Source organism: Mobula hypostoma, chromosome 4 (assembly GCF_963921235.1).
Source record: "Mobula hypostoma chromosome 4, sMobHyp1.1, whole genome shotgun sequence".
NCBI classification, from domain to species: domain Eukaryota; kingdom Metazoa; phylum Chordata; class Chondrichthyes; order Myliobatiformes; family Myliobatidae; genus Mobula; species Mobula hypostoma.
The window spans coordinates 72261938-72276549 of NC_086100.1; the positions used below are offsets into that span (position 1 = coordinate 72261938).

Consider the following 14612-nt stretch of genomic DNA (forward strand, 5'->3'; position numbering starts at 1 on the left):
TGCCCACTCACCCAACCTATCCAAGTCACCCTGCATCCTCTTAGCATCCTCCTCACTGCTAACACTGCCACCCAGCTTCGTGTCATCCACAAACTTGGAGATGCTGCGTTGAATTCCCTCATCCAAGTCATTAATATATATTGTAAACAACTGGGGTCCCAGCACTGAGCCTTGCGGTACACCACTAGTCACCGCCTGCCATTCTGAAAAGGTCCTGTTTATTCCCACTCTTTGCTTCCTGTTTGCTAACCAATTCTCCACCCACACCAATACCTTACCCCCAATACCGTGTGCTTTAAGTTTGCACACTAATCTCCTGTGTGGGACCTTGTCAAAAGCCTTTTGAAAATCCAAATATACCACATCCACTGGTTCTCCCCTATCCACTCTACTAGTTACATCCTCAAAAAATTCTATGAGATTCATCAAGCATGATTTTCCTTTCACAAATCCATGCTGACTTTGTCCGATCATTTCACCGCTTTACAAATGTGCTGTTATCACATCCTTGATAACTGACTCCAGCAGTTTCCCCAACACCAACGTTAGGCTAACCGGTCTATAATTCCCCAGTTTCTCTCTCCCTCCTTTTTTAAAAAGTGGGGTTACATTAGCCACCCTCCAATCCTCAGGAACTAGTCCAGAATCTAACGAGTTTTGAAAAATTATCACTAATGCATCCACTATTTCTTGGGCTACTTCTTTAAGTACTCTAGGATGCAGACCATCTGGCCCTGGGGATTTATCTGCCTTCAATCCCTTCAATTTACCTAACACCACTTCCCTACTAACATGTATTTCGCTCAGTTCCTCCATCCCACTGGACCCTCTGTCCCTTACTATTTCTGGAAGATTATTTATGTGTTCCTTAGTGAAGACAGAACCAAAGTAACTATTCAATTGGTCTGCCATGTCCTTGCTCCCCATAATCAATTCACCTGTTTCTGTCTGCAGGGGACCTACATTTGTCTTTACCAGTCTTTTCCTTTTTACATATCTATAAAAGCTTTTACAGTCCATTTTTATGTTCCCTGCCAGTTTTCTCTCATAATCTTTTTTCCCCTTCCTAATTAAGCCCTTTGTCCTCCTCTGCTGAACTCTGAATTTCTCCCAGTCCTCAGGTGAGCCACTTTCTCTGGCTAATTTGTATGCTTCTTCTTTGGAATTGATAGTATCCTTAATTTCTCTTGTCAGCCACGGGTGCACTACCTTCCTTGATTTATTCTTTTGCCAAACTGGGATGAACAATTGTTGTAGTTCATCCATGCAACCTTTAAATGCTTGCCATTGCATATCCACCGTCAATCCTTTAAGTGTCATTTGCCAGTCTATCTTAGCTAATTCACATCTCATACCTTCAAAGTTACCCCTCTTTAAGTTCAGAACCTTTGTTTCTGAATTAACTATGTCACTCTCCATCTTAATGAAGAATTCCACCATATTATGGTCACTCTTACCCAAGGGGCCTCTCACGACAAGATCGCTAATTAACCCTTCCTCATTGCTCAAAACCCAGTCCAGAATAGCCTGCTCTCTAGTTGGTTCCTCGACATGTTGGTTCAAAAAACCATCCCGCATACATTCCAAGAAATCCTCTTCCTCAGCATCTTTACCAATTTGGTTCACCCAGTCTACATGTAGATTGAAGTCACCCATTATAACTGCTGTTCCTTTATTGCACACATTTCTAATTTCCTGTTTAATACCATCTCCGACCTCACTACTACTGTTAGGTGGCCTGTACACAACTCCCACCAGCGTCTTCTGCCCCTTGGTGTTACGCAGCTCTACCCATATCGATTCCACATCTTCCCGGCTTATGTCCTTCCTTTCTATTGCGTTAATCTCTTCTTTAACCAGCAACGCCACCCCACCTCCCCTTCCTTCATGTCTATCCCTCCTGAATATTGAATATCCCTGAACGTTGAGCTCCCATCCCTGGTCACCCTGGAGCCATGTCTCTGTGATCCCAACTATATCATAATCATTAATAACAATCTGCACTTTCAATTCATCCACCTTATTACAAATGCTCCTTGCATTGACACATAAAGCCTTCAGGCGCTCTTTTACAACTCTCTTAGCCCTTATACAATTATGTTGAAAAGTGGCCCTTTTTAATGCTTGCCCTGGATTTGTCGGCCTGCCACTTTTACTTTTCTCCTTTGTACTTTTTGCTTCTACCCTCACTTTACACCCCTCTGTCTCTCTGCACTGGTTCCCATCCCTCTGTTGTGAACTAACCTCCTCACGCCTAGCCTCTTTAATTTGATTCCCACCCCCCAACCATTCTAGTTTAAAGTCACCTCAGTTGCCCCCGCTAATCTCCCCGCCAGGCTATTGGTCCCCCTAGGATTCAAGTGTAACCCGTCCTTTTTGTACAGGTCACGCCTGCGCCAAAAGAGGTCCCAATGATCCAAAAACTTGAATCCCTGCCCCTGCTCCAATCCCTGAGCCACGCATTTATCCTCCACCTCATCGCATTCCTACTCTCACTGTCGCGTGGCACAGGCAGTAATCCCGAGATTACAACCTTTGCGGTCCTTTTTCTCAACTCCCTTCCTAGCTCCCTATATTCTCCTTTCAGGACCTCATCCCTTTTCCTACCTATGTCATTGGTACCTATATGTACCACGACCTCTGGCTCCTCACCCTCCCACTTCAGGATATCTTGGACATGATCAGAAATATCCCGGACCCTGGCACCAGGGAGGCAAACTACCATCCGGGTCTCTGGACTGCGTCCACAGAATCGCCTATCTGACCCCCTTACTATTGAGTCCCCTATCACAACTGCCCTCCTCTTCCTTGTCCTACCCTTCTGAGCTACAGGGCCAGACTCTGTGCCGGAGGCACGGCCACTGTCGCTTCCCCCGGGTAAGCTGTCCCCCCCAACAGTACTCAAGGAGAGAGGAGACTTGCTGCATAGGCAACTGCCGGTCTTGCCCAGGCCTGCACCCTGGAAACCTTCCAAGGCACAAATCCATGGTCTCTTGACACTAACGGATGCCTATATTTAAAAAAATACTGTATTGAACTAAACCTTTTTTGCCTGCTCAGGATCCATATCCATCCGTTTCCTCTGCATTCACATCCCTATTGAACAGCTCTTTAAATGCCACTGTCATATCTGTTTCCACTATTACTCTGGCAGCCTTTTCCAGGCACCTATCCATCTCCGTGCTTAAAAAAACTTGCCCCACACGTCCTTTAAACATTCAACCTTTTGCGTTAAATGCATGTCTGCTAGCACTTGACATATAATTCCAAATATTCAGCAGAACATTAATGATGGAAATATCACATGACCGTAAGACCATAAAACGTAGAAGCAGAATTAAGCCATTCAGCCCATCAAGTCTGCTCCACCATTTCATCATGGCTGATTTATTATCTCCTCAACTCTATTCTCCTGCTTTCTCTCCGTAACCTATGATGCCCTGACTAATCAGAAGCGATCAATGTCTGCTTTAAATATATCCAATGGCTTGGCCTCCACAGCTGCCTGTGGCAATGAATTCCACAGTTTCACTGCCCCCTGGTTAAAGAAATTCCTCCTCATCTCTGTCCTTGATGGATTTCTCTCTATTCTGAGACTATGCCCTCAAATTCTAGACTCCCCCACTTTCCACATTTAGGCCTTTCAATATTCGATGGGTTCCAAAGAGATCCCCACCCCCTTATTCTTCTAAACTCCAGCAAGTACATGCCAGGGCCATCAAAGAAACATAATGGAAAAAAAAACCAGGTCTAACATTGAAACAAAAAAATGTTTAACATTTAAAAAACCCTTTGTATATTGAAATTTATTTATATTTAATCCATATTAGGTGAGAAATATATCTGGTATTTAAATAAATATATTTTGCAAAGTTATGGATCTTTATGTGAACATCTCACAAAATACGTGCAACTGTTGTAATGAAAAGAAATCAATTGAAAACATATCTAAGAATTTTCTTGTAGAAATAATTCAAATGAACCAGAAATTTATCCTATTACTGATGTGGGATTCTAGCTTGAAATGGGAACCATTCCTGTGTGGCATCATTCTAATTTTATGCACAATAAACTGTATTTGTTATCCATTGACTTACTACCCATGGATTCATGCATTTGAAAAGTCAGCTTAGTACTACTGGATGTGTTGGTAAATATACTGTGTTCCTCCAGACCCTGGTGCTGTGATAACTCGTGTATGTCATGAGATTGATTGATTTTGATGCTTTGTGCTGAAAAGTAGAGGAATATCAATGACTGCAGTGTGGCCAAATTTGGGAACACTCACAGTTAACAATGAGGGTAGGTTTGTGCTGGGACCAGGAGTGTGGGCGTGGGTTAATGTCTGAAGTTCTGAAGTGTTTCAGACCTCAACCCATGCTTTTTTGACAAGCTGCAGCTGATAGAAAATTCGTTATATCTATGGAAGGAGTGATTGCTGTATATCATTGCCGCTTTAGTACCATGACCATGCCTCAGTGCCAGTGGCAATACCATGCCTCAGTGCCATCTATTTAATATGTGTGGGGTGTCAGTATGCATATCCTTCATAAATAGCAAAGACACAGTGTATAATCCTACTAATCATTTAGTCGGCCAACTAGCAAATTTCATTTGCAGGAACTATTAATTTTTTGTGCGAGGGAAGGGATGAGGGTTTGAGGTTTGTGTGATTTGTTTTTTTGTGTGGGATGGTTGATGCTTTTCTTTAAATGGCTTCCAAGGTTTTCTTTGTCTTGTGGCTATCTGGAGAAGACAAATCTCAGATTTGTATACTGAATACTTACTTCGATAATACATGAACCTTTGAACTTTTTTTGAACCAGCAGCTATATCAGGCATCATTGTTGGATGTAGTTTCCAAACTGTGGCATTTACCAAGAAAATCTTGCCAATTTAACACATTATTTTTAATGAAGAGCATAAATCAGTCATTTAGTTCATAATTACAAAATAAACTATTTAGCAGTGACAAAAAAGTGATCACAGAAAATTGATTCTTCAGTATTTTTGTATCTGATTAGCTAAAGATACATTGACTGCATGAAATTTGCCTGCTATTAAGAATCCTCTTTTCTTTTGTTGAAGGTAATCAAAGAGTGCAGTGAACGTGTGAAAAAAATGAGCAGAACTGAACAGTTGATCAATTTTGAGAAGAAACTAGAATTTAAAGTCAAGGTATGTACAGAAAAATATTTAATAAAGATGTCTGCATCTGAAGGCTAGTAAACCAAAAGTTCATCAGAGCAGAAAGCAATGAGCAAAACAGAGAAAGAAATGTGTAGGGTAAAAAAGAAAACAAATTGGTAAATTGTTTTATTATTGTCATACGTACCAATGTACAGCACAGTGACAAACTTTGTTTGGCATGCTGCCCTGGCACACCGTTTCATGATATCACTACATCCAGTTGGTACAGAGGAAAAGCTGTAAGGGAAGCAGAATATAGTGTTACAGTTACAGGGGGAGTGCAGTGCAGGCGGCCCGTAATGTGCAAGGCATGCATGTGACAAGTTAGATTGTGAGGTCAAGAGTCCACCTTATCATGCAAGATGTCCATTGAAGAACCTTACAACAGCAGCATAATCTCCTTCAGCCTGGTATAAAATGAAACATTTCCCTTTTGAAATTTTAAATATTGTTTGTTACAATAAGTAAAGCAATTTTCTAATTGTGATTTGTGCAGAATTACAGCTTTTAAGAGTTTTTCAGCAATAACTATACAAGCTCTCAACTACCATATTACTGCCAAAGATTGCATCTAATTGAAATATCTGCCTTTCTCAGTCTGTGCCAATTATCTCCCATTCCCGGTGGCTGCTGAAGGAAGGTGAACTTGAACAAATGTCTGTACAGAAAGCAACACGAACATTTCGGAAGAAGAAATTATTCAAGCCGGTCTACCTGATTTTGTTCAATGACCTTTTTCTAATAACCAGGAAACAATCCTAGTAAGTTCTTGAAAAAATAACGTCAAAGGTAGCAGAAACGTGGAGGAATTAGGTCAATTTATGTGTGGCTATAGATAACACAGATAGGTTTTAAAACTTGTATTTCTGCTAAGAAGTCCTTCATTGAAGGCCTGTTGATTTTGTTCTATGGTATTGCTTCATTTTGAAATCTGAAATTATTTGCTGCTATTTTATCTTGAATTTCTGGTTTGTGAGGCGTTGAAGTATGAATGTGATGCAATGGTTTATGTACACGGCTCTTCAGCACAAGACTGTTCTAAATTCTGTGTAAGAAAGCTGTTTAACTAAGGATGACCAGAAGGTGAGAAACAGGAAAGATATCATTCTGACCCAGTACACTACATCTGGCCATTATTTCTAATCTTTGAATTGTTGCTACTGACACTCGTTGCCTAAAGTGAGAAAATTATGCTAACGTTCTTCACTTCAATATACAGTACATACAGGATATCCAGACAAAAATGAAAGGATATGTTTTTCCTTTGCTGTTGTGGAATCCTACAATGTCACCAATAGCCCTGAGGGAATTGGAGCAATGGAATCCCTTGAGACGCCGTTTTAACTACAATGCAAGGTGGTAAAAAACACAGGAAAGTGGATTATGATTACTTAAGAGTTTAGACCTCAGAGTATCAGTAAGAGGAACAGACCTGTGTTATCTCATGCTGATAATGAATTGGATTTAACTAGTGAATAGTTACATTCACAATAATGAATTACTGTGTGATTTCTATTGAACTTGTTTCCTAAATTATTCAGCGTAGATAATCATGACTGTGATACTTCTCCTTTCTAGTGGTGACAAATATGAAGTGTTTGACTACGCACTTCGCGGTTTACTTCGAGTTCAAGAGCTGGAAGATCAAGGGCAGGCACTAGCAAATGTCTTCACTCTTCGACTCTTGGAGAATAGTAATGACCGGGAGATTCAATATATGCTGAAAGCAAAGTCACTGTAAGTGTCTCAATAGAAGGAAGGGCTCTGAAATTAGTCATGTGCATCAGAATTCACACTGCTACAAAAATCTTTAGCAGGAAATTGATTTCAACAAATCCACTTGCCAAACTATTCTCACGGACGACAGGAGTGCAGATCGCAGAAATAATAGGCAAGGTGGTATTTTGCATGATTTTAATAATCCTGATGAATAATTTCCCATTTCTATTTCCAACACTTTACCCTGTTTCAGGGCTTGAACTGTTCATTTCATTTCAGCTCTGTCATTTGTCAGACGATTGATGGATTTTGTGAATCTGTATGCATATAATGATGGGATATAGATCATTCTACCTACAATTATTGGACAATAATGTACAACTTGAAGCTTTTTTCACACCAGCTCGCGCATTGTGACATATTTAGCAAAATTAATCCCTTATTTTCTTCTCCCAGTTATTTATTTGTGAATATAATCTCTAAGAACAGCAGGGCTAGCTGTCAGCTCACTTAGCCTCAGAAGGAAGCAAAACGAAAATAAATCACCACACAGTTATTCGTTTAAAAAGTTATGCAAATGGTATTCTAATAATATACAAGATGGAAGTTCTTAAAGGTTCTGTTGTCAAAACACTTCCCAGTTCTGTTTTATTTGGAATCTCAGTGTATGCAGCCACTTGCTACCAGTGCTACATCCACGTAGTTGATTAATTTAATAGCAATAAGAACATGGAACTGCACAGCACTGGACAGAACTCTGTTGTGCCAGTTCTATATTAAATGCATTCCTCCTGTGTATCATCCACATCCTTTCATCCCCTTCATATTCATGTGTAAAAGCCACCAAACTGCCTGTATCCACTACCACCTCTGATACCCAATTCCAGACTCCTAACACTCGCAGCGTAAAAAACAATCCCTTATGTCACCTTTAAACTTCTCCACTCAAAACTTCAAAACTTATCCTCAGATGTTTGATATTTATAGATTCTGACTGTCTATCCTAGCTATGCCTCTCATAATTTAAAAAAAAGCCTCTATATGGTCTGACCTAAGCCTCCAACACTCTAGGGAGAACAACCCAAATTTGTTCAGTTCTTCCTTATAGCTTATACCCTTTAATCAGACAGCATCCTGGTACACCACCTATGTACCTCTCCACAGTCTCCACACCCTTCTTATATCACTGTCTTCACTTCTGCGATTCATCTTCTGTAGATATAGTAGTTAATTGGACTACTGCCTCCAGTTAATGTCATGGGGCCTTATTCAAAATTGTGACTGAATATCTAAAGTAACTAAAATTATCTATAAAATTAAAGGTACTCTAAATATTAAGGTAATGCATGAAAATTGCACTGAAGTTAAGAGTTGGCCATGATTGTATTGTATAGTGGAGTAAACCAAAAGAATTATTACATTAGACACAGAGCTCTAATACATAATGTAGAATGTTTATCAAGGCTTTCAACTGCTATTGCTAATGTTCAAATTATCTTGACTACAAGCTGGAATAATGAGAGCAAAGTCATTTCACCAGCTTTAACACTTTTTGATGGGATAACAGAGAGAGGATATAGACTGTAGTTGTGTTGAATAAATAGTATTTAAGTTGGTATTTGATTAATTAATGCATATTATATCAATGAGCATTTTGGGGCAATAACAGCAAGGCTACAAAATTGAGTTCTTCAGAAGGGAGGAAGATGCTCTCTCCTACATTAGTTTAGCACAGCAACCTCTGCTGTTTTGTAACATTTTCATATAAATTTGCACTTAAGGGTGTAGCACCATCTTGGTAGAAAGAATCAGAATAAACAATACAAACTAATAGGTGCAATTTTAAAGGGTGGGGGAGGTCATGACAGAGATCTGAGATTTTCTCAACAAATCTTTCAAAATTGATAGGATAAATTAACAAGGTTAATAAGACATTCAGAATCTTGTGTTTAATACTTAAAACCAATGAGTTACGCTCAATTAATTTAGAATTGAAAATTGTTTAACTGAATAGAGCAAATCTAAAATATTCCCTCTTGCTGAAGGGTTGTAAACACAGGACACAGAGGTGGTACCATGAAATAATATTTTCATGTCACATGTTGTTAAGATTTGGAATTTAATGCTCGATGAGGTGATAAAATCAGATTTATTTATTATCTTCAAAGGTATATTAGATAAATAAATGAGGACAGATTATTGTTGGAATGTGAGGGAAGAAGTAATGAGTGTGAGTGACTAGATTGAAAGACTTAATGAGTGATCTTTGTGTTGTCCTTTTGTTGATTCAATGATTCTTCAGAAATGTCATCCAACTCAGAATTATCAAAGTCTTCTTTTATTTCAATAAGACAGTTTGGATATCAGCCAATATTTTATGATTGAACAAACAATTACAAGAGCTTTTTACAATATAAAAAGAAACTGTTAAGAATATGTCTCTTGCAAATATAACTGAGCAACCAAAGAATAGTTCTTTGTTCCTCAGTTCCTCATTTATTTGGTTTTTACGTTTAAGATTGCTTATTTTCCACATCTATTCTACATAGATACTAAAGGGCTAGAGTTTCCCTGCCACCTTTGCTTATTTACTGATTTTATGTGTCTGCATTTTTATTTTGTAGAAGCGATAAGAAACGCTGGGTGCATGCACTCATGCCAAACCGAAGAACTAAATATGTTTCTCCCAGCTCCTTGCATTGGGGTAAGGATTTACAAATTATTTACTTCACTGAAGCATCTAACCAACCTCAAACTTCATATTTGATCAGGGTAAAATTTTATCCTTCATAATTTTCTTAAACTCATATTAGATTAACAGAGCATTCTGCTCCTGAATTCTTTCCTACCAAAAAGCAGAAGGACTTTGACCCAAACTTAAACTGCACTCTGTTTGATGTGGAAATAGGTGTCCAAAATGGATCTCATTAATTTTGCTTAATGTTTACCATAAGAATTGAAAGAAGTAACAATTATTATAGTTATACAAACAATAACAAATGTGGAAGGCATTTCATGAAAGCATACCAAGCTATAGAGGACCACATGCCTTGCTTAAAGAGCCAGGCATTTATAAAAATCTTTAAAAATATAGAAAGGTAGTAAAGTTCTCTGAAGATCTATCCTGGGTCCAATGTTCTAATGCAAATACAAAGAAGACATGACAGCGGCTATGACTCATTAGGAGTTTGAAGAGAGCTGGTACATCACCCGGGCTTTTGCAAATTTCTTCAGATGTACTATGGAGAGTATGCTAACTGTTTGCATCATCGTCTGGTATGTAGAGGCCACTACACAGGATCAGAAAAAACTGCAGAAAGTTGAAAACTCAGTCAGCTCCATCGTGGGCACTAGCCTCCCAGCATCAATGACATCTTCAAAAGATGATGCCTCAAAAAAGAGGCATCCATCATGAAGGGATCCCATCACACAGGACATGCCTTTGTTGCATTGCTACCATCAAGGAAGAGATATGGAAGTCTGGAGATACACACTCAACATTTTAGGAACAGCTTCATCCCATTTGCCATCAGATTTCTGGTTGGACAATGGGCCCACGTTCACATTTCTTTTTTGACCTCATTTTGCACTGCTTATTTATTTTTTTCCTCAGACAGCTGAGGAAGTTTGGTCTGGGCCCCCAAGAACTTTCTACAGGGGCACAATTGAGAGCATCCTGACGGGCTGCATCACTGCCTGGTATGGGAACTGTACCTCCCTTAGTCGCAGGAACCTGCAGAGAGTGGCGCGGACAGTCCAGCGCATCTGTAGTTGTGAACTTGCCATGATTCTAGACATTTACACAGACTGGTGAGGAAAAAAGGGCCCGAAGGATCACTGGGGACCCAAGTCACCCCAACCACAATCTATTTCAACAGCTACTATCCGGGAAACGGTACCGCAGCATAAAAGCCAGGACTAACAGGCTCTGCGACAGCTTCTTCCGCCAGGCCATTAGACTGATTAACTCCTGCTGATTTGAGTGTATTCTATGTTACATTGACTGTTCTATTTATTATAAATTATTATAAATTACTTTGCACATTGCACATTTAGATGGAGACGTAACATAAAGATTTTTACTCATATATGTGAAGGATGTAAGTAATAAAGTCAATTCAATTCAATTAATATTTACAAATATAGATTTTATTATAATTTATTTGTTTTATTATTATGTATTGTATGTAAATACATAACAACAAAACAACAGATTTCACAACATATGCCAGTGATATTAAACCGGATTCTGATTAAGTAGAGAGATTTGGTGAAGGAATTCCAGAATGTGGAATCATGACAACTGAAGGAATAAGTGGAAATGACAGTGAATAATCTGGTAGGTGAGTTGTAAAGTTAGGTGAGATTAAACAGAATGGGATGAGCAAACCAGAGGTGTTATTTAACTGGAAGCCAATGATTGTTAGAAACAATCCCTTCACCCCATCATATTCATGACAATCATTAAGCACATATTCAGACTAGCCCCGCTTGACCTGAGCCTTCTGAGTCTCGGAAATTCAAGTGTTCATCAAGAAAATTCATAATGACGTGAGAGTACCCGCCTCCAGGACTTCCTCCCACTGTCACCGGGTGGGGGCATTGGGAGCAAGGGTGGACCCAAATGCAAGACACATCTTGTGAGGTTACTTAGATTTAGTTTATTGTTCGATATCAGGAGAGCTAGGCAGGAGCAGGAGTAGCGAACTGGACAAGGACTGAGGACTACGACTAGGCTGGGACCAAGGGCCTGGGCTAGGACTCGGAATCGGCTCCCAGAACTAGAGGAGACATGAAGAGGCTAGGGTATGGACTCTGAGCCAGGGACTGGGCAAGGACCCAGTATGCTGGGTCTTGCATCTGGCTCGGACCCCAGAACCAGGCATGGACATGACATGGGCTAGGGAGAGGAGGAACATGGAAAACAGAGCCTCGGTCTCGGGAGAGCAGGTACATGGAACCATGGACACATACACAGAACACAGAGTCAGGACTCCTCCTTGGGTACAGGACATAGGGCCGGGACTCATGACCCTCCACGGGGCAACGGCAAGACGGCCTGACTTACCCCACGGAGGCGAGGACAAGACGAGACAAGACATGACCCTCCGCGGGGCAACGGCAACCCGGCCAGACTTACCCCACGGAGGCGAGGACAAGACAAGACAAGACCAACACGAATGAACACCAGACAGTACTTATCTAGCTCCGGTACTGGAACTAGACTGAAATGCAGGTGGGGGCTGCAGACGAGGGCTAGAAGCGAGAGGGGCAGAGAAGGGATTCAGTCAAGGGGATAGGACAGGTATCACAGACCGCCAGGGCCAGGACTTGACTCAGAACTGGGAAGCCGCCAGGGCCAGGACTTGCCATGGTACTTGAACGCCGCCGGAGCCAGGACTTCCCAGTTTGGTGAGTTAACTGGACAGGGTTGGAACATCCGGGTAGTGGCGTGCTCTAGACTCGACCAGCGGCTGTTGATTCTCTCCAGCAGGTTAACTGACGGACCCACCGTGATGAGGAAACTTTGCAGGCTCGCTTCGGCGAGGTAACTGGACAGGGTTGCTCCGTTGAGGAAAGGCGAATTACCGACACTCGCTTCGGGCGGAGACAAGGCTTGCTCCGGCCAGATGACATTGGCACGCCGTGACTTTGCAGACCTTGCAGACGCTCCTGGCCCGAACGGCTGAAAGCCGGAGATTATAAACTACCGGTTCAGCCGAGTGTTAATTGCCCATAATCACCAAAGTTGAGGGACACGGGAAAACAGGGAATCAACGGTCCGGATCGTAACATAAACAAGGTAAATTTAAAGGGACCCTGATCCGGACCATGACACCCACAGTGTGTACTAGACCTTAACAACACTCTGAGTGAACTTATTCTAATTCCTTCTGAACTAATGAAACCTATGCCCTCTTGTTTAACGCACCATTGCTACAAAGAAAGTTTTCTTTCTATCTATACCCCTCTATACATCAGTTAGGTTCTCACTTAGTTTACTTTCCAAAGGAAAAGAGATTTCAGAGATTAAAGGTGACCTTATTTGCCACAATAAATTGAAACAAACAGTAAAATTTGTCACTTGCGCCAAATCAATTCAGTGAGGATTGTGCTGGGAAGCCTGCAAGAATCAACCTACACCTGCGACACCAAAATTTCATACCAGCAACTTACTAACCCTAAGCTGTATGACTTTGGAGCGTGGAAGGGAACCAGTTGTGGGGAGAGCATACAAATTCCTTACAGGCAGTGGTGGGAATTGAACTCCAATCTTACCAGAAGCATTGTAATAGTGTTTACTCATCACTATGCTACTGTGTCACTGCTCAAAATTCAAATATTCCATTCCAGGCAACACTCTGGTGAAACTTCTCTTAAGTATAACCTGGATTTTCCATACAATCTTAAATTGAGTTGACTCTTTCTACGGGTGGAAAATTATTGCTGAAGTATTTAATAGAGATTGTGCACACAGCTTTGATCCCTGTTGGAAGAGCATCACAATCTACATGGTTCTTTCTGGGCACCACCAAATTTAGCCCTTTATGGATTGGAGGAAATTTTTTTATCTGATACTAAGTGATGAACAGTCACACAGTTTAATATTTAACTCTCCTCTCCAACTGTGTTCAAAGTACTGTGTATTAAACAAAGATTACCACAAACCTTGGGTGTTCAAAAGTTTCTTTCAATTTCTTTTATCTTTCTGTGATTAAAGTAATTATAATCCAATGGTATGATGCTATTTTATTTCATGTTCAATTTTATTTGAGTTCTTTAGCAAATGTAAGAGTTCCAATTTGCATCCAGTAGGACCTTAAGACTGAGACAATGCTTAGGCAAGATTTGACAGGTGGCAAGTAAGTTTTGTACCAATTTGTGCGATGGAGTCATAGAGCATGGAGCCAACCCTTCAGACCATCTGGCCCAAGATACTCATCTAAGATGATCCCATTTGCCTGCTTACCACTCTAAAACTTTCCCATTCTTGCACCTGTCCTGGTGTCTTTTAAATGTTTTTAATGTACCTGACGCAACCATCTCCTCTGGCAGCTCATTCCTATATGGAACACACTCTAGTGAAAAGGCTGCCCCTCTGTTTCTTATTGAATTTCTCCCTTCCCACTGCAAACGTAGTTCTGGATTTCCCATTCTTTGGGGAAAAAATAATGTGCATTCATCCTATCTGTGCCCCCCCCACCCCCCCCCGCCTTGGCATTCAGGATGAAATAGTCAATTGAATTCAATATTGGCTTAGCAGGAGAGGCCGGAGTGTGGTAGTAGATAGTTACCTCTCTGACTGAAGGCCGGTGACTAACGGTGTGCACAAGGGATCACTACTGGCTTCTTTGTTCATCATCTATATAGATGATAATGTGGTAAACTGCCAATTTTTAAAAATTGAGGTGTGGTGGACAGTGACAAAGGCTATCAAAGCTTGCAGCGAGATTGGGACTAGCTGTAAAAATGAGCATAAATATTAATGGCAGATGGAATTTAATGCAGACAAGCGTGAGGTGTTCTCCCTCGGGATGACAAACCAGAGTAGGACTTACATAGTGAATGGTAAAGCGCTAAGGGATCTAGCAATACAAATCAGTAATTCCTTGAAGATGGTGTCACAAGTAGATAGGGTTATAAAGAGAGTTTTTAGCATATTGGTCTTCATAAATCAATTACTGAGTACTGGAGTTGGGATG

General features: G+C 40.7%; 1 protein-coding gene across 5 annotated transcripts in view; it reads left to right on the forward strand.

Annotated features, from left to right (window-relative positions):
* Positions 1–14612, forward strand: part of ngef (neuronal guanine nucleotide exchange factor) — an 83344-nt gene that overhangs the window by 56381 nt on the left and 12351 nt on the right. For all 5 annotated transcript variants that reach the window (XM_063045975.1, XM_063045977.1, XM_063045978.1 and 2 more), the window contains 4 exons: positions 5089–5178; positions 5788–5951; positions 6769–6927; positions 9534–9613. In XM_063045975.1, coding sequence (XP_062902045.1) covers positions 5089–5178; positions 5788–5951; positions 6769–6927; positions 9534–9613 — 493 coding nt within the window. The remainder of the gene's footprint in view (positions 1–5088; positions 5179–5787; positions 5952–6768; positions 6928–9533; positions 9614–14612) is intronic.